Source organism: Phyllostomus hastatus, unplaced genomic scaffold (genome assembly GCF_019186645.2).
Source record: "Phyllostomus hastatus isolate PE091 unplaced genomic scaffold, TTU_PhHast_1.1 phas_contig_40, whole genome shotgun sequence".
In the NCBI taxonomy this organism is placed as follows: domain Eukaryota; kingdom Metazoa; phylum Chordata; class Mammalia; order Chiroptera; family Phyllostomidae; genus Phyllostomus; species Phyllostomus hastatus.
In genome coordinates this window covers 40,285,183-40,303,329 of record NW_025333872.1, presented here as the reverse complement: position 1 = coordinate 40,303,329, position 18,147 = coordinate 40,285,183, and the positions used below count along the sequence as shown (strand labels likewise).

Here is an 18,147-nt window from a genome sequence, read left to right as displayed (position 1 = left end):
TGCTCATTTATGTTATGGTCATTTTGGCTGCCTGCCTCAGTTTTTGATAACTCCAAAGATAACATGAGACCCTGTTTTCCTTGATTTAGAGTCATCTTCCAACACTTCTTTAATAAAGAAGAGAAAGAATATTTCAACAACCTTACCCTCCAAGTCATTTGGGAAAATGTCTTCTGAACCCTGAAGTTTTCGTTGTTACCTTATTTGCTGCCTATTTGAGTCAGAGCAAATCCAAGCTTGTACATGAGGAAAGTCTCTGCAAATGTGGGACTGCTTGTTCATTGGCTCTTGGTGGCAAATGTCCATACTTCACCTGGTTATATTAGGAAGTCAGAGTGAGGAACCAGAGGTTATTAACAGTTTAAGTAATTTAAGATCTGGAAGAATAATTGATACCCTTTCAAGAATTTTAAGACTCATCGCTTTGCAGACTATTGTATGGATAAAAACACAGCAAATTTTCATTAAGATGTCAGTTCTGTCACCTAGAAGTCTGGTTACTAAAGCATAAGGATCTCTTTTGCATTAGCAAAATTAGGGTTTTTATGTGATTACCAGATATTTTAATCTTGAACTTGGCTCCTAGCTGAATTTAGAATTTTTTTCTAGAGCCAGAGTGACAGGATATTTTTTGGCTTTGTGTTCAGTACCTGGCTATGAGGAATAGGAATTATGTGTGCCTGGGAAAGGGGTGGTTAAGAGCTGCCCAAATTTAATTAATTAATGTGTTTTCTCATACAGAGAGCCAAGGATTCTATTATAGTACAATCTCTGACTTTAGATTGCCAAATCTAAGGCTTAGAATTGCACCTGGTACTTGGTAAATATTTAATACATACTAGCCATTATTATATTACACATTGGTATCTCTGGTCTTAGGTTTCCAAACCAGATCTGGAGTGCATGGATTTTTCACTTTAGATACTCCTTGAAGAAGTGCTCCCTACCTTCAGCTTGAGATTTCTTCCTCATTCAGTTGTGTTATTTAGTTTATTTCTCAAGGACTGTTTTTAATATTTTGTGGTTATCTCTGTTACATTTGAGCTTTACTGTTACAGTCTTTTATTATTTTATTTTTGAGTATAGTATTTTTCATTCTCTAAAGCTTTTTTCTGTCATCAATATGAGGCCTTAAGTAGATAGTTATCAATAGGCCCTTGTTACACCGGTGGTAGCCTAGATGAAGCCCAGTACCAGGAATGGCCCCATTACCTGAAAGTGAAAAAAGAAAAGAAAAATCCTGTAGCTAAGAAAACCTGTAAGCCACATTCCCATCAGAAAAAGCAGTAAATACAATGTTATTATTTCCAGAATAATTATGAATCTGTGAGAGTGTAGGTAAATTAAAAACCATGCTCTCTGACATTTCACCACTTAACAGTGGTTCTTTTATCATGTGTGTGTGTGTGTGCGCACGCATGCCCCATGTATTTGAAAGATATTTCTGTAATTAAAAGCACACATAGTCTGGACACTGATTGTTAACATGGAGGGCAGCTGGCATCTTCCTAAGCAGTGGTTCTCAAGGCTTGGCTACAGACTGGAATCATCTGAGAAGCATTAAAAAATACTTAAATGTAGGTCCATTGGCCTGGCATGGGTCTTAAAGCTCTAAAAATAATCAGGTGATTGTGCTGTTCACCCAGGCTCGATAACCACTAACCAAGGATGACCAGGAGGCAGAAAGGAATGGTACAGTTGCACATTGCCACTGCACATTACAATCAACCCAAGAAATTTTTAACATCCTGTTGCTCAGGTCACACCTTGTACTAATAAAATCAGAATATTTGCATGAGCCAGGCATCAATGTTTTCTCAAGATCTCTGGGTCATTCCAGTGTGTAAAAGTATGGGAACCACTGGTACATTAGTGATTAAGAACACTGATCATGAGGACATGTGGGTTTGTATCAAGCTTCTCTGATGGGTAAGTTCTCTGTCCTGCATTCATAAAAATCTGGGACATTATTTAGCTACTTTATAGGTTTCATTAGGATTTAATGAATTAATATGTATATAGTATTTAGGATTGTGTTTGGTGCATTGTATACGCTAAATAAATATTATTCATTATTATATTAAATTAGAATGCTGAGGATGTTATTTTGAACCCCCTTTCTGCACCACTACCATCCCAAAGGCTTTCTGATGTGGGGGACATAGTAATACATTTACCCTCAGTGAATGCTTTTTGTACCACATGAGGCTAGATCACCAGAAAGCTACAATACATATCTGAACCTTACTTAATTTTCAATGGGAATTCCTTAGTAGTACTTTTATAAAGTTGTGCTTTGGTATAGAAAAAAACTCTGTTACATTTTTGCAAAAATAATGCTTGTTCATTGTTAAGAACTAAGTAATACAAAAGAATTTAAACTTCCCTGTAAATAATCATCATTGACAGGTTGACCTTAATTTTAGATCTATTCTTTTTGCAAGTATACAGGCAGGAAAAAAGAAGGAAGGAAGATAGAAAAGAAGACTGGATAGATATGCATTTTATAAAAATTGGACTGCATTGTAATGGGTTTTTATTTTTAATTTAGGTTTGCTTGCGTTTTTTCTTGTTTTATGATGAAAAATCTCCAACTACTAAAAGTGTAATAGTGTTAGGATTCCCCATGTGTCATCCATAACTTAACTGCTGTTTTACAGAAAAAAATATTAAACAAAGTTTTGCTTAAATATAATGAAAGAAAAAGAAACCAAAGTGCAATGCAAAGAATTATTGATGTATTTCCTAAATGAGTCCTCTGCAGTTAAGAAAAGAGATTATGCAGAATATTACAACTTGGAGCGTTTCTTTCAAATCTTGACGTTTCAGATTTAGGCAGTATCAACCCATGGTAGACAGGAAGACTTTAAAATTTATCTGAGTAACTTTCTCACTCAAAGTTTGTAACACTCATAGTCTATTTATTAACCTATCTGCACACCTAACTTTTATCCTGTTCATTTTATATTAAGTTGGATAAATGCTTACTGTCAGTGCTTTTCCTGGTACGTGGCTTGAGTAGCTGGATTTCTTTATAAGTAGAGTTTTTAAAGAAGGGCTCATGCTGCTTTATTTTTTTAACTTTACTTTTTTTAAAAGAAATTTATGACTTCTCAGATAAAATAATCCTAGACGTATCAAAAGGAGGCTTCCTTAATCACTAGAAAGTTAGCATGTTTAGAAATGATATCAGACAGGGAGAACTGGGCACATAAGGCAACCGGGAGCGCGTAGGGCATCTGGGGCGCACAAGATCGCAGCAGGTGGACCCTGAGTACGTAAGCGGCAGCTGGCAGACCCAGTGAGGTGGCAATTGTGGACCGAGATAGAGCGCGCAACCCAGGATCCCAGAGAAGGGACTGAGGTCCCAGGAGAACGGAGCTACTGCCATTGTTCCCTCCTGCCCTTGCCCCCACATACAATGTCACAATCTAGCGACTGGGGTGGCCAGCCCAGTGAACACCTAAGGCTCCGCCCCTCACCTTAAGAGGAGCAACCAGACCAAAAAAGAGAGAGAGACATAGACGTGTCTGAAACAGAAAAACAGATCAGTGCCCCAGGACTCATCCTTTTGAGCGACCGAGAGATAGCCAGTCTATCAGATGCACAGTTCAAAACACTGGTGATCAGGAAGCTCACAGAATTGGTTGATTTTGGGCGCAAGTTACATGAAAAAAAATGCAGGTTACCATAAAAAAGATGAAGGAAGATGCACAGAGAACCAGTAGTGATGGGAAGGAAACTGGGACTCAAAACAATAGAGTGGACCAGAAGGAAGAAAAAAAACCAAACAGGAAAGAATGGAGAAATAACAATTCAAAAAAACAAGGAGAAGCTTAGGACCTCCAGGACAACTTTAAACATTCCAACATCCGAATTATAGGGGTACCAGAAAGGGAAGAGGAAAAGCAACAGATTGAACACATATTTGAACAAATAATAAAGGAGAACTTCCCCATTCTGGCAAAGGAAATAGACTTCCAGGAAATCCAGGAAGCTCAGAGAGCCCCAAGGAAGTTGGAGCCAAGAAGAAACACACCAAGGCACATCATCATTACATTAGCCAAGGTAAAAATGAAAGAGAGAATCTTAGAAGCAGCAAGAGATAAGGGTACAGTAACCTACAAAGGAGTTCCCATCAGACTGGGAACTCAAATTTCTCAAAAGAAATTTGATTTCTCAAAAGAGACCTTCCAGGCAAGAAGGGGCTGGAAAGAAGTATTCCAAGTCATGAAAGGCAAGGACCTACATCCCAGATTACTCTATCCAGCAAAGCATTCATTTAGAATGGAAGGGCAGATAAAATGCTTCTCAGATAAGGTCAAGTTAAAGGAGTTGATCATCACCAAGCCCGTATTTTATGAAATGTTAAAGGGACTTGTCTAAGAAAAGAAGATAAAGAAAAAACATGTATAGTAAAAGGACAGCAAACTCACAAGTATTAACAACCACACCTAAAGCAAAACCAAAAGAAACTAAGCAAACAACGAGAACAGGAACAGAACCACAGAAATGGAGATCACACAGAGGGTTAGCAACAGGGGAGTGGGAGGAGGAGAGAGGGGGAAAAGGTACAGAGAATAAGTAGCGTAGATGGTAGGTAGAAAATAGATACATGGAGGGTAAGAATAGTATGGGAAATGTAGAAGCTAAAGAACTTATAAGTATGACACATGGACATGACTAAAGGGGGGATATGGGTGGGAGAGGGTGTACAGGGTGGAGGGGAGTGAAGGGGGGAAAATGGGACAACTGTAACAGCATAATCAATAAAATATATTAAAAAAAATTTATGACTTCTCAGATAAAATAATCCTGGACGTATCAAAAGGAGGCTTCCTTAATCAGTAGAAAGTTAGCATGTTTAGAAATGATATCAAAATAGATTTAGAAAATAATCAAAAATCTTTATTTTAGAAATAAAAACAACAACTGAGCAGGTGAAACAAACATACCAGTCTTCAACTTCTCTAGTGGATGAATCTAGTCTTGTATAATATCATTGCTAAATTATTTGCTTTAACCAGTTCATGTTCTTCACAATTAGGTAACAAGGCTACAAAGTGCATTTTTTCATCTCTGGATTTTTAAATTTAACAACTTACCCAGATGTAGCTCAGTGTTAATTTTCTGTTACATTATCCTGACATAGTAGTTTACTTTGATCTATAGATTCAGTTTGTGTCTTTTTTAATGAAATATTGAATCATGAAGAAGAATATAGATAATTTTCAGGCACCCATTACTAATTGATATGCATTCATAGCTTGTAAGTGACATGCACAGATATGGCAAACACAAAACCTCATATATGAGGAAAGAGAATTTGCAGGGGTGGTTAACCAGGAGATTTTAATAATATTTGCAATAATTAATTTTTAATTATTAAATTGTATATAAGTGGTCATCAAACTGTAATTATCCTTCTGCAACTTGGAGTTTTGTTTGTTTGCCTCAATTCTTTAAAAAATCTATAATGATGCATGGAGGTTTAGTTCTTTCAGTTTACTGCTGTATACTACAGTTTAGATTTGGTTCCTCAGGGTTTTTCGTTTTATTGAATATGATGCCCTATTACCTCCCATCACTTGGTCACACCTGTGATTCCAGCTACGACTTGTGTGAACAGTTTCACATGTGCCTCAATTCACTCACTGCTAACAGCATCCCATTCAGTCTGAAAGCCTGCTGATCCCTGCCTATACTCAGCTCAGGTGTGACTGAGTTAATATCAAGGACAGCCCCCCGTCAATGGGGTATGGAAGCTCCTGTTTTGGGATAGACAATTTTGGTAGATACCATGTATACTTCTTAGGAGGTAGTAATGGAAATTAAGCTCCCAGTGCCTATAGCAGTTGCCTTGATAGCACAATGTTGTGTTAACTTTTTCTCTTTTCTTTTACTCTCCCCAGTCATCACTTCTGCCCTCAGGAGTCACCTTCCAAATGAACTACCTACATGTAATCCTTTTCTCAGGTCCTGCTTTTGAAGGAACCAAGATATATATCTACAAATACTTTTAATTTTGAGGGGGGAGGAGATGATTTATCTCTATAGCTTCAGATGAGTGAGACCAAGTTAGGATGCACTCTGTTAAAGCTGCTCTACTCTGCTTCAGAATGTTTTACATCTTTCTTTGGCTATCACTTTTTGAAGAGTGGCTTTGGACTTTGTCTCTGTCCTTACATATTTGCTGCTGGAAAACCAATGTACCCATCTTCCTGTTCTCTTGCTTCTTTGCTGCTCTTTTTATATTTTAGGGACACCAAGTATCCTAAGGTTGGATTATCTCAATGCAATCGTTTTATCTTTCTCTGGTTACTTTATGTTTTTATAACTGTATTCTCTAATTATCTTAGAACTTCTATGTCATATTTTTATTTTTAATTATGACTGTTCTCTTCCTTTGTGTTTCTTAATCATTCTGTATTAAAAGTATTTTATCAATTTATTTAATTTTTAAACTCCCTTTTTATCTCATTCTGTTTGTCATGTCTTTTAGTTGTCGTTTATTGCATTTACAAATGTTGAAGCACTTATGAAGAATGTGTTTGTCTTCATTGGGTTATATTTTTCTTCTAGATAAGAGTTCTTTGGTCTCCTGTATACCACATTCCTTCTCTTTTTCCTTCCCTCTTCAAGTAAGAGTGTGTGCGCTAGTGTGTGCGCGCGTGCTCGCGCTCTCTCTCTCTGCCTATTTATGCTTATTTTTTTTCCTCTTGCTCAGGCTTGTCAGCTCTGCCCAAAAATTTTGTATATTTTCCTGCATTGTGCAGGTGATTTCCTCACTCTCCATTTCAGATTTGTTCTTGGCTCACCTCACTTCTTTGGTTATAAAAATATAAACTCTGCAGCTCCACATTCCTCTTTTTGTCTCTCCAGTAGGTTGTGGTGACCTGTACATATATTCCTGAACTCTAACTTGGCATATTAGATTTTTGCTTCCTAGCCCTGATATTTTTTCATATTTGCATAAAAGTTCCTCTGATTCTCACTGCACATGCAACACCAAATCAAAATTTATTTCCTGTAATTGGGGAATGTACGAGTGTTGTGTTTCCACTGGGGAGGCTCCCAGTGTGCTGTCCTGGAATCTTCACTTCTGCTGGAAGGTGCTGGAATTCACTTCTCTGTTTTACTAATTCTCTCCTGCAGCTCTCCGGCATCTCCTATTCATAGAGAGAGGAATACCTCTGGATTTGGGGTATTAATGAGGGTTGTTAATTTAAGTTAGGAGCATAGCTAAACAGGCTGCACCCATTCCTCTTCAGAATGTGCTGTATCCTTCCTTGGCTATCACTTCTGAAGTTTATGTCTTTGGATTCTGCCTATCTAGTGTATCTGTTGATGGAGAACCAGACATCCTATGTACTTAAAAGTCAACGTATACTAGATCAAAGCAGAAATGTACACAGCATCTTAAAAATATATGACAGCTTTTCCAGGTCTGCAAGTTTCCACTTTTTTTTTTAACATTTGTGAAATTTAACAAAGTTTTTTTTACAATTTCAGAGTAATGTTACTAGTCAGGAGACAGTGGTTTTAGTTTTACTCCTATTGGGAATACTTACAAACAACTCTGAAGATTTCTTTTTACATTCTTTACTTTTCCTGTTTACCCCATTTCTCCTTTGTCTTCTCCCTCAACAGCCATGGTTTGTCCATTGCAAAGCCTTCATAAAAATTGAGGAGGTGGGGAAGAAAGATGAAAACAGTTTTAATTTCACTATGCTGTACTGCTATTTCACTGTTTTTAAGCATTTCTCATTGAAAGGATAGGATGCAGGTATGACACAGGGGTCTAGCGGAGGTTCATGTTTTAGATTGCTTGTGTTCACATTCAAGCTCTTCCACTTAAGCCAGTTACACAAATTCTTGTATTTCACTTTCATCATTCATGAAATAAAGTATGATAGTGTGAAAGTCATGGGATTGTTTCAACGAAAAATTAAGGCATATAAGATGTGCCTGTCATGTAAGAATAAGTCAATAAAGGGGGTTGACTAGGGCAGTAGTTTGCAACTGTGGCTACCCACGCATTACAGTCATTTAAGGAGCAAATATCCCGACCCTTGCTATTCTGCTAAACTTTTAATAGGGCCTGGGGAACAGATTTTTTCTCAATATTTGTTTGCTTGCTTGTGTATGCTTAAGTGCCATAAGATTTTTGTCTCTTTTGTTCATTGCCATATCCCCAATTCCTAGAACAGGGTCTGGCACAAAATCGGTACTCAATAAATACTTCATGAATGAATAAAATGAATTACATTTGGTTCCTCTGTGGTTTATCTCCTTTTTAAAAAATAATTTATTTTTAAATATACATATATAAAATTCATTTTGGGGAAGAGAGAACAATTATGTTTGTTTCTTATCATCAAACCCTCTCACCTTCAATCTCTGACAACCACTGATCTGTTCTTCATCCTTACAGTTTGGGTTTTTCCAGAATTTTAAATAAATTGAATCTTAAAGTATGTAGCCTTTTGAATGACTTTTATCACTTAGCATAGTGCATTTGAGACTCGTTTAGTTAAGTGTCTCAGTATTCCTTTTATTGCTGAGTATTCCATTGAATCTGGAACAAATATATTAATAGTCATGCTCCATTTTGTTTTTATTTTTAGCTTTCCAGAGTATTGGATCTTCCACCAGAAAACTTAATCAAGTCAATATCTGCTGTTCCAATTTCCAGGAAAGAGTTAAGTATATTCATAACAATTTAAAATGTTGTTGACTTTGTAAATATACAAAAAAAAAGTTACTCTTCAATTTACAGAGTAGTCCTTGGAATTAACCATAGTAGTATGCTTGTGTTGTTTTGATATTTATTTATGCTGTTAACTATAATTATGGCAAAGTCTTGAAGAAGAATGAAGAATAAGGTTAAGATTTCATTCTGTAACAGCAAATAAAAGAACTAAGTTTGTAGTTGAAAGATTCTTAAAGATTATACATCTATCTGATGCTTGAATGCCATTGTACAATATTTACCTGCTAGGTTTTTTTTGGGGGGGGGTTGTTTGTCGGGGTTTTTTCTTGTCTCCATTTGAGGACTTTTGGTGATGTGGAGAACTATTGGTTAAGACTACGTGCAACCAATAGTTGCCTTATGGAATGCAGGGACATATCTATCTCTTTGTGACTTTGGTCATTCTAAATGGTAAGTGTTGGACTTCTGGCCAAGATGGAAGCATAGGTAGACACACTGTGCCTCATCGCACAACCAAAATAAGGTCAGCAACAATTTAGAAACAAGATAACAACCAGATCTGACAGAAAATTGATCTGAATGAAAGTCGGACAACCAGGAAAATAGATGCGTTCATCCAGACTGGTAGGAAGGGCGGACTCGGGCAGCCAGACATGGGTTGCAGTGGGGAGAGCATTGGGCCCAGGCAAGTAAGGCTTCTACGCGCAAGACTGCAGCGGGTGGACCCTGAGCGCACAAGCAGCAGCTGGCAGGCCTCAGCCAAGGGGTGGCAAACAGCAGACCCAGCAAGGCGGCAATTATGAAGCAAGGCACTGCTAGCAACCCAGGATCACAGCGCTGGGAAATAGAGCCTTGGGGCACTGATTGAGAACACCTGTGGGGATTGAGGAGCAGGGAGGGACTCCCAGCCTCGCAGGAGAGGTTCTTGGAGGGTCCCACAGTGTGCACAAGCCCACCTACACGGGAATTGACTCTAGAGGGGCCCAGTTTGCTTGGGGGAAGCAGCGGAAGGGACTGAGGTCCCACGGAGAGCGGATCAAGTGCCATTGTTCCCTCTTGGACCCCGCACCCCCATACAATGTCACAACCCAGTGACTGGAGTACCCTGCCCTGGTGAACACCTAAGGCTCTGCCCCTCATATATAACAGGCACAACCAGACCAAAGGAAAAAATAAAATAAAATAAAAAAGGTGGCTTAAACAGAATTAAAAGCCCCAGAGCCAGTTTTTTTAAGCGACCGAGATAGCCAACCTATCAGATGCACAGTTCAAAGCACTGGTGATCGGGATGCTCACAGATAGGTTGATTTTGGTCGCAAATTAGATAAACAAATGCAGGCTATGATAAGAGAAATGAAGGAAAATGCACAGGGAACCAATAGTGATGGGAAGGAAACTGGGACTCAAATCAATGGTGTGGACCAGAAGGAAAAAAACAACCAGAAAAGAATGTAGAAATAAGAATTCAAAAAAATGAAGAGAGGCTTAGGAACCTCTAGGACATCTTTAAACGATCCAACATCTGAATTATAGGGGTACCAGAAGAGGAAGAGGAAAAGCAACCAGTAGAAAAGTTATTGGAACAAATAATAAAGGAGAACTTCTCCAATCTGGCAAAGGAAATAGACTTGCTGGAAGTCCAGGAAGCTCAGAGAGTCCCAAAGAAGTTGGACCCAAGAAGAAACACACCAAGGCACATCATAATTACATTAGCCAAGGTAAAAATGAAGGAGAGAATCCTAGAAGCAGCAAGAGACAAGGAGATAGTAACCTACAAAGGAGTTCCCATCAGACTGTCAGCTGATTCCTCAAAAGAAACCTTGCAGGCAAGAAGGGACTGGAAAGAAGTATTCCAAGTCATGAAAGGCAAGGACCTATATCCCAGATTACTCTGTCCAGCAAAGCATTCATTTAGAATGGAAGGGCAGATAAAATGCTTCTCAGATAAGGTCAAGTTAAAGGAGTTGATCATCACCAAGCCCTTATTTTATGAAATGTTAAAGGGACTTGTCTAAGAGAAGAAGATAAAGAAAAAACATGTATAGTAAAAGGACAGCAAACTCACAAGTATTAACAACCACACCTAAAGCAAAACCAAAAGAAACTAAGCAAACAACGAGAACAGGAACAGAACCACAGAAATGGATATCACATGGAGGGTTAGCAACAGGGGAGTAGGAGGAGGAGAGAGGGGGAAAAGGTATAGAGAATAAGTAGCATAGATGGTAGGTAGAAAATAGATACGTGGAGGGTAAGAATAGTATGGGAAATGTAGAAGCTAAAGAACTTCTGACACATGGACATGAACTAAAGTGGAATGTGGGTGGAAGAGGGTGTCCAGGGTGGAGGGGAATGCAGAGGGGAAATGAGACAGCTGTAACAGCATAATTAATAAAATATATTTAAAAAATAAATAATAAGCGTTTATCATTTGGCTAGAAAACTGTAACATTTGGATAAAATACCCTCTAAGTTAATTAATAATGACAAGAAATTGACTGCATAGTAAGCATTTAAGCCCTAAGCTTTAGAAAGATATAAAGATAGAACCATCACTATCAATATGTCCTTACGTTTTGTCCCCTTTGTCAGGATTTTAAATAAGAGCAGGATAAATATTCTTGCTCCCAGAATAGGACAAAGAGATAAGTGAAAAAGGAAAAGAAAGCTACATATGGCATTATAAAACAGAATATCTTAAAAGTGGCCCCCTACAACCTCCTCTATATTGAATTCTAAGAACAATGCAACTACTGACCTAAGAACTTATGATTATATATAAATGGATATACTATTCTAAACTGGTTACCTATTTCATAAAAACTATCAGTGACATTCTGCATAATCATGGGATTATCTCTGTTTTTCTTTTATGTTTCAAAGGCCTTTAATAAACTGACCTGCCTTGGACTATCTTTTGAATAAGACTTCCTTTACCTGCCTAGAGCTCCTTTTGGTAGCTGCATTTAAACAATCTGAAGTACTAAGATTGTCGTTAATAGAAAGTAAATATTGAAGAGGACCTCAATTTTTCTAGGCTACAAGTCTAAAATTCTACATATTACATTTATTTAAAACAAATGCTTTGTCATAACCCAAATGTCTTTTAGAGTACTAAAACCAAGGCTAACTTGTTCTATATTTCTAACTTTATTCTAAAATCCTTAGTGCCAGGAGATTAAGACATGTTATTTTTGTTAATGTGGCTTATTTAATGTGATATGAATCAATTTGCTTAGGTCTCCTAATTCAATTATATTTTCAGCTATGGTGGAACCTCTGTTTAGTACTGATCATAGTAGAGAGGATTAGTGATTGTTACAAGCCAGTAGTACTCAAGTCCAGGGATTTCACTCTAGCACAACAACAGCAGCTCCTCAAAAGGAGTGGGAAAGTAGCTGTTGCTTTCTAAACTATTTTTTAACTTAAACATCAATTTATTACTATTTAATAATAATATTAAGTTGTTAATACTAATTTAATAATATTTATTAAATATTAAAGTAGAAGAAATAGATTAATGACCCCTATGTACCCATCAATCACTGTCATTAATACATAGCCAGTTTTGTTTCTAAATGTTTTCTGAGTGAAACATTTAGAATGTTTTCAGTTCTGACTTTTTACATAATTCACATTCAAGAATTACATCTTTAAATAGAGCAGAAAGGTATATAATTGGAAGCTCCCAAAATGAAACAAACAAAACTGACCATGTGCCAATGACAGTAGACACCCCTACTCACTCTCCTGCTTCACCATGGCTTATTTTGACAACTACTGTTTTTCATAGTCTAGGTGTTATGTCTTTTTAAAGGTTTTTTTAATTAATTTGTTTTTCTATCACAAAAGCAAAACATAATTTTAAGGAAATTTAGGAAATTATAGAAGTACAAGAAGAGAAAAAAATTCCCATTAGTCTTACTGCATTAAGATATCTGGTGTTAGCAAGCTGGTATATTTTCATATTTTCTTTTTGAACATATCTGGCAGCCTGTAAGAAAACAGTTATAAAACTACTGTATGTTTGGTTCTTTAATCCTTTCCCTTGACATCATTCTTTTTTTGTAAGTATCACTTTTAACAATGGCTAAATAATACTCTAAATGCTCCCCTGCTGATAGACATTTAGAATGTTTCCAGTTCTGATTTTTAACATAATTCACATTCAAGAATTACATCTTTAAATAGAGCAAAAAGTTCCTTGTAGGTATATAACTGAAAGCTCCCAAAATGGAAAACTGGGAAGTAGGTCAAGTCTGGTTGATTCCTGCATAGCTCCTTAAAGCATTTATTTCTCTTTTTGGTCTTTTTTTACTGCCAAGTAACCCTTCACATCATTTCATAATTCATGTTTTAAATATTCCTAGTTAATAAATTATTGTTAATCATTTTTAATAGACTAAAATAATGATTTTTAAAAAATTTTCCTACCAGTGAAATAATTGGGGATATTTGTGACTCAATTTAGATAATTAAATTTTAAATTAAATTGAACTTTTTTATTATTTATGTCTAAAATAAAATTGTAGATGCCTCCTACCATTCATTTTTAAAAACTATCTATAGAAAATCCTATGACCTCTTTGTGTTTTCTAAATGTTTTGAGAATCATTCTGTATGTTTATGGTTATTTTTAACCTTTTATAAAGTATCCTAGCCAAATGTCAAAAATCATAGTTTAATCTTTGGCCTATTCAAATCTGTATAATTTCAATTAATATTATTATGGTATACTATGATAGTATAATAGTAATACTATTTCAATTAATAGTATTACTTTTAAATTTTTTTCATTTAAAAATTGTGTGTTATTTTGTTATTCCCATTTTATTAAACTGATTTGTTCAATTTCCCACATTATTGGCACAAACACTTGACTAAGCTATCAGAGTACTTTGGAAATAATAAATAAAATAAATACATTTAGACTGTATATGAGTCTCTACAGTTAAAATTAATCTTTAGAAAAATCAGATGGTCATTTAATCATTAGAGAATACTCTTAGGAAAAAAAAAAGTATAGTTTTCCAACCAAGCTAGTATAAGAACTACGGACAGAATAATTCCCCAGGGCTCAATACTGGTACTATTAAACATTTTGTATTTAACATTAGAATTAGGATTAGTATTATTTGACAAGAACTTAATTTCTCAGCAACACTATGAAGTAGGTACTATTACCATTTCACTGAGGTTACAAGGGAGGTTTAAGCAACATGCCCAAGATCACACAGGCACTGATTAATAGACAGACATGGGTCTGTTTAAGTTATAGCTTAAATATCAGTAGATAAGTTTGGGTAGGTAAGTATAATTCACACTAGTCTGCTGGATAATTGAAGAATGCTCAGGAAAATTCTTTATTGTCATTGTTGACTGGGTTCTTTAATGGGCTATTAAATAGAAGAGACACAATTTTTTGACATGCTTCTAAATTTTAACAGTGATGACAATGGAGTCATTTGTGCCCCTCTAAAATGTGTCCTTTTCTTTTCCTTTTTAAATTTATGTTTTACAGTTGTTGCCATTATTTCCCCCTCTGGCTCCCTCTACCCAGCCTGCCCCCCACTTTCATAGTTAGTCCTTCCCCCGTCGTCCATGTGCATGGATCTGCACATATTCCTGGACTAATCCCTTCACCTTCTTTAAACAGTCTCCTCTTTCCTCCTCCCCTCTTACCTCTGTCAGTCTGCTCCATGATTCTGTGCCTCTGGTTCTATTTTGCTCATTAGTTTACAAAATGTGTCCTTTTGTGTCAATGTCCAGTAGGCTTGACGGACACTGGTTCAACCCACTTATTCTGCTCATAGAGTCTCATTCTCTGGTTCCTTATTAAATATCAGATGTTCAATATAGGTAATAATATAGGTATTTCTGTGTCAGTTAAAAATTATTTTACACTTTGAACTATTGCAAACCTACAGAAAAAATTATAGAGAATAATGTGATGAACACTCACATGCTTACTTTCTAACATGTCAGGCCTTAACTTTTTTCAAAGTGGCTGTTCTACTTATCTCACAGAGATATGAAGCTATTGTACAATACAAGTAGATAATAGAAGAAGAAGAATTTTATAAGATGATAAAAGGTAAAGTTCTAAATAAATATACAAGGTTATAATATTTTTAACTTCTTTGCTTTATATATTGAAAGCGTAACAACCTTTTTCTTATAAAATTATGTCAATATGGAGAACCCATATTGATTTGTTCTTTTTTGGGTCATACTAGTAATGTCTGCAGAGTAACAACAACATTTTCCTATTTCAATGTCTGTCTTCAGAGAAATAGCTGATTTTCAGCTTTCTATGGAGTCTCTGTTGGAGAACAGTGACCATTCAAGACCAGATATTCAAGTTCAAGCCACAAGACTGGCAGAGAAGGTACTTTAGCACTATTACCTTTTTTGACTTTGTAATACACTTATTATTTTAAGGAAAAAAATACTCAGCAGACTATCTCAGCAATAATAATGAATTTATTAATGTTTCTATGTTGAAGGTGCCTTGGAAAATATCACTTAAATTCATTTTACCCTTGTACTATAAGATTAGGGTGATTTTTCAGTTTAGTTACAAACCATTCCTCTTGAGCTGACAGTGTTCAATTTTTTTGTTTAACTGCTTACAGGAGGACTGAAGTGATAATTAAAATTTCATGTTGAAGCTGGATGAACTTCTGAATTTAGGAGAACAAGCTTGATAAATTAGAGCAGTGGGTTGCACTTTTTAAAATGAGTTTCTGAGAAGATGATCATTAAAATATGAGAGGAAATGATTAGATGGAAATAGAATCATGGTTGTAGAGAGAAAACAGTTAGATGATTTAATAAACCTCTTTAATTTCTCATTTTTCTGTTAAGTTTGGTATCTAAAGGGGGAATTGAAAGAATTGTAGACAATGACCAAATTGTTAGTGTAATACCATCAGAAAAGGCAGATGTTGGACAAGGTATTTTTTTCTAATAAGGTTATTATATGTGACACAAAAGAGGTGTCTGGGTACCCTATAGACCTAGAATAGTGAAAGTCATCACAGAAAACAATGTTTGAACAATGAGAATTGTAAAGGATGTTTGGTAGTTGAGTAAATATTTATTTGATCAAGAACCACCTCAGATTTTTCTCAGGAATTATACCAGGAGTAGAACCATCCTAATTACAATATTTAGTCTTAAAAACTACTGGCTTCTCATTGACATCAGGTATTCCTTCAAGTTCCATGGGTATGTTAGGTGCTTTTGAATAGTTGGTTAAAATGTTAAGGCATACTCATTGAATACCAAGTATTTAAATTATTTACATTTCATGTGTTGGTACAAGTGATTTAGCATAGACCCTGACAGAATGTCATGTTCTGTGGCCCTCGCAAAATGTGGGTGAGATAAAAATAGTTCATTGCCTGTCCAGGTGCGTAAAGTGTTGCTGTTATTCTTCAATGTCAGATGGAGAATTTGAGGTGAGGGAATGAGAAAGAGGGAGAGACTCAAAATACAGAATACTGTTCTCATCAGGAAAAGAAGAAAACATGCTTACCCAAGTAGAATGACTGTCATAAAAGACTGGCTTAAGGCCCAAGTTCAGATATAATGACTGAAAGAGATGATCCACCTGCTGCCTTTGGACAGTTGAAAATCGGATAGTTTTAGAACTACAACTCTTATTAGGCTTATTTTATAACATACTTATTTTACTTCATTTGTTGTCTTTTCAGCTAAAATGTGATACAGTGGTGAGTGAAATCAGCACTGGTCAAGGGACTATAAATTTCAAAATAAATAGAGAACTATTAACAAAGGTAAGAATGGGTATTACAGCTCTTGCATCTTTACCCACTGCTTTAGCTACAGTAGTTTCCTTAACTTACTGTGCCTCCTCCTACCTCGAAGCTTTTGCACATTCTAATGCCTCTGCCTGGAGGGCCACCTCACATTAACTTCTACTTATCTTTCAGATCTTAATATTTCCTGGCAGTGGCTTTCTGACCCCTTCACTTATACACTCCCATAGCACTGTATAGCTCTCCTTGAAACACTTACCATAGTTTCTATTTTACATTCCTTTTATTTGATTAATGCCTGTTGTCCTTTAAACTCTAGTTTTCATTAGGGCTTACAGTTTCTGTTTTTCTAACTCTATTGGATCTTCAGTTCCTAGCACAATGCCTGGCAAGTGGTAGGTATGAGGTAACTGTTGAATGAATTAATGGACTCTGTATTGAATGTAAGAAAGTACTGCTGGTTTCTGCTCTCTGGTAGCCTATAATTTGTTGGAAGCATAAGATTTATTAGACATATATCTTATAAGTTTATAATACAGCTTTTAATAAAACAATACTAAAGATGATTGGTACAATAAGCATAAGAAAAATCAAAGGTGGAAAAGTCAGGATGTCTTAGAGGATTTGGGGAAATCACATAGAGGAATTGGGTTTCACATGAGTGAGATCATGATAGCAGTGATATGAGGCCTTTTGTTAAGAGTTTCATCTCAATTAAACTTTAAAGTTTACCATAATGCATGCTATCTAGTGTATTATTGAAAACACATACACACCTGCATTGAGTTGGCCAGACTTAGTAATTGCTGCCTCTTAAAAACAATTATAAAACCAAAATTTCTAATATATTTTTTCACTGAAGGAGAGATACTGTCTCATACTTGTCTCTAGTTCTTTTAGATTTTTTCTTTTTTCACTCTTACTTCAAAGTAGTTAACCAAAAATCAGTTACAAGGAAAAGAAGGAAATTTTTTTTGAGCTTTTTAAACAGTGTCTACAAAAGCCTACTGGGCTCTTGATAACATTTCATGTAAATTTAGCAAACCAGCCCTGGCTGGTGTGGCTCAGTGGATTGATCCAGCCTGCAAACCAAAAGGTCACCAGTTGGATTCCCAGTCAGAACACAGGCCTGGTTGTGGGCCATGTACTGGGTTGGGGGCATGCAAGAGGCAACTGGTCGATGTTTCTCTCCCTCTCTTTCTCCCTCCCTTCCCCTCTCTCTAAAAAACAAATAGCATCTTTAAAAAAAAATTAGCAAACCATGAGTCTAATTTACTATTTTTAAGTAAGTGACCTTTCCAGTTGTCTTAATTTTATTGAAGTAGATATGCAACTCACCAAAGTGCCCATCAAACTTTAGGCCATTTGATAGGCATCAATATTGTACTGTTTTTGCTTTTCCTAAGATGGGAATATGTGCTGTGGTAGATAGAGTTTGCCTTTTTATTTTTAAATTATTTTATTGTTCAGTTACAATTATCTGCATTTTCTCCCCACCCCATCCAAACTCACCTCCCTCTCTTGCTTCCACCCTCCCTGTTGGTTTTGTCCATGTGTCCTTTATAGTAGTTAGAGTTTGCTTTCATAGCCAGCTTACCTGAAAGAGATGTAGTTTTTATTTTAAGTCAAGATATAGACCATACTTTGTTG

At 36.1% G+C, this 18,147-nt stretch overlaps 1 protein-coding gene across 3 annotated transcripts in view; it reads left to right on the top strand.

Moving 5' to 3' along the window:
- The window catches only part of RARS2 (arginyl-tRNA synthetase 2, mitochondrial), a 70,485-nt gene that overhangs the window by 1,648 nt on the left and 50,690 nt on the right, over positions 1-18,147 (top strand). For 2 of the 3 annotated variants that reach the window (XM_045843305.1, XM_045843306.1), the window contains exons 2-4: positions 8,628-8,701; positions 15,002-15,101; positions 16,432-16,515. In XM_045843305.1, the coding sequence (XP_045699261.1) occupies positions 8,628-8,701; positions 15,002-15,101; positions 16,432-16,515 (258 nt within the window). Of the gene's footprint in view, positions 1-8,627; positions 8,702-14,717; positions 14,808-15,001; positions 15,102-16,431; positions 16,516-18,147 lie in introns of all 3 variants that reach the window. The other variant, XM_045843307.1, reaches the window with a different exon arrangement.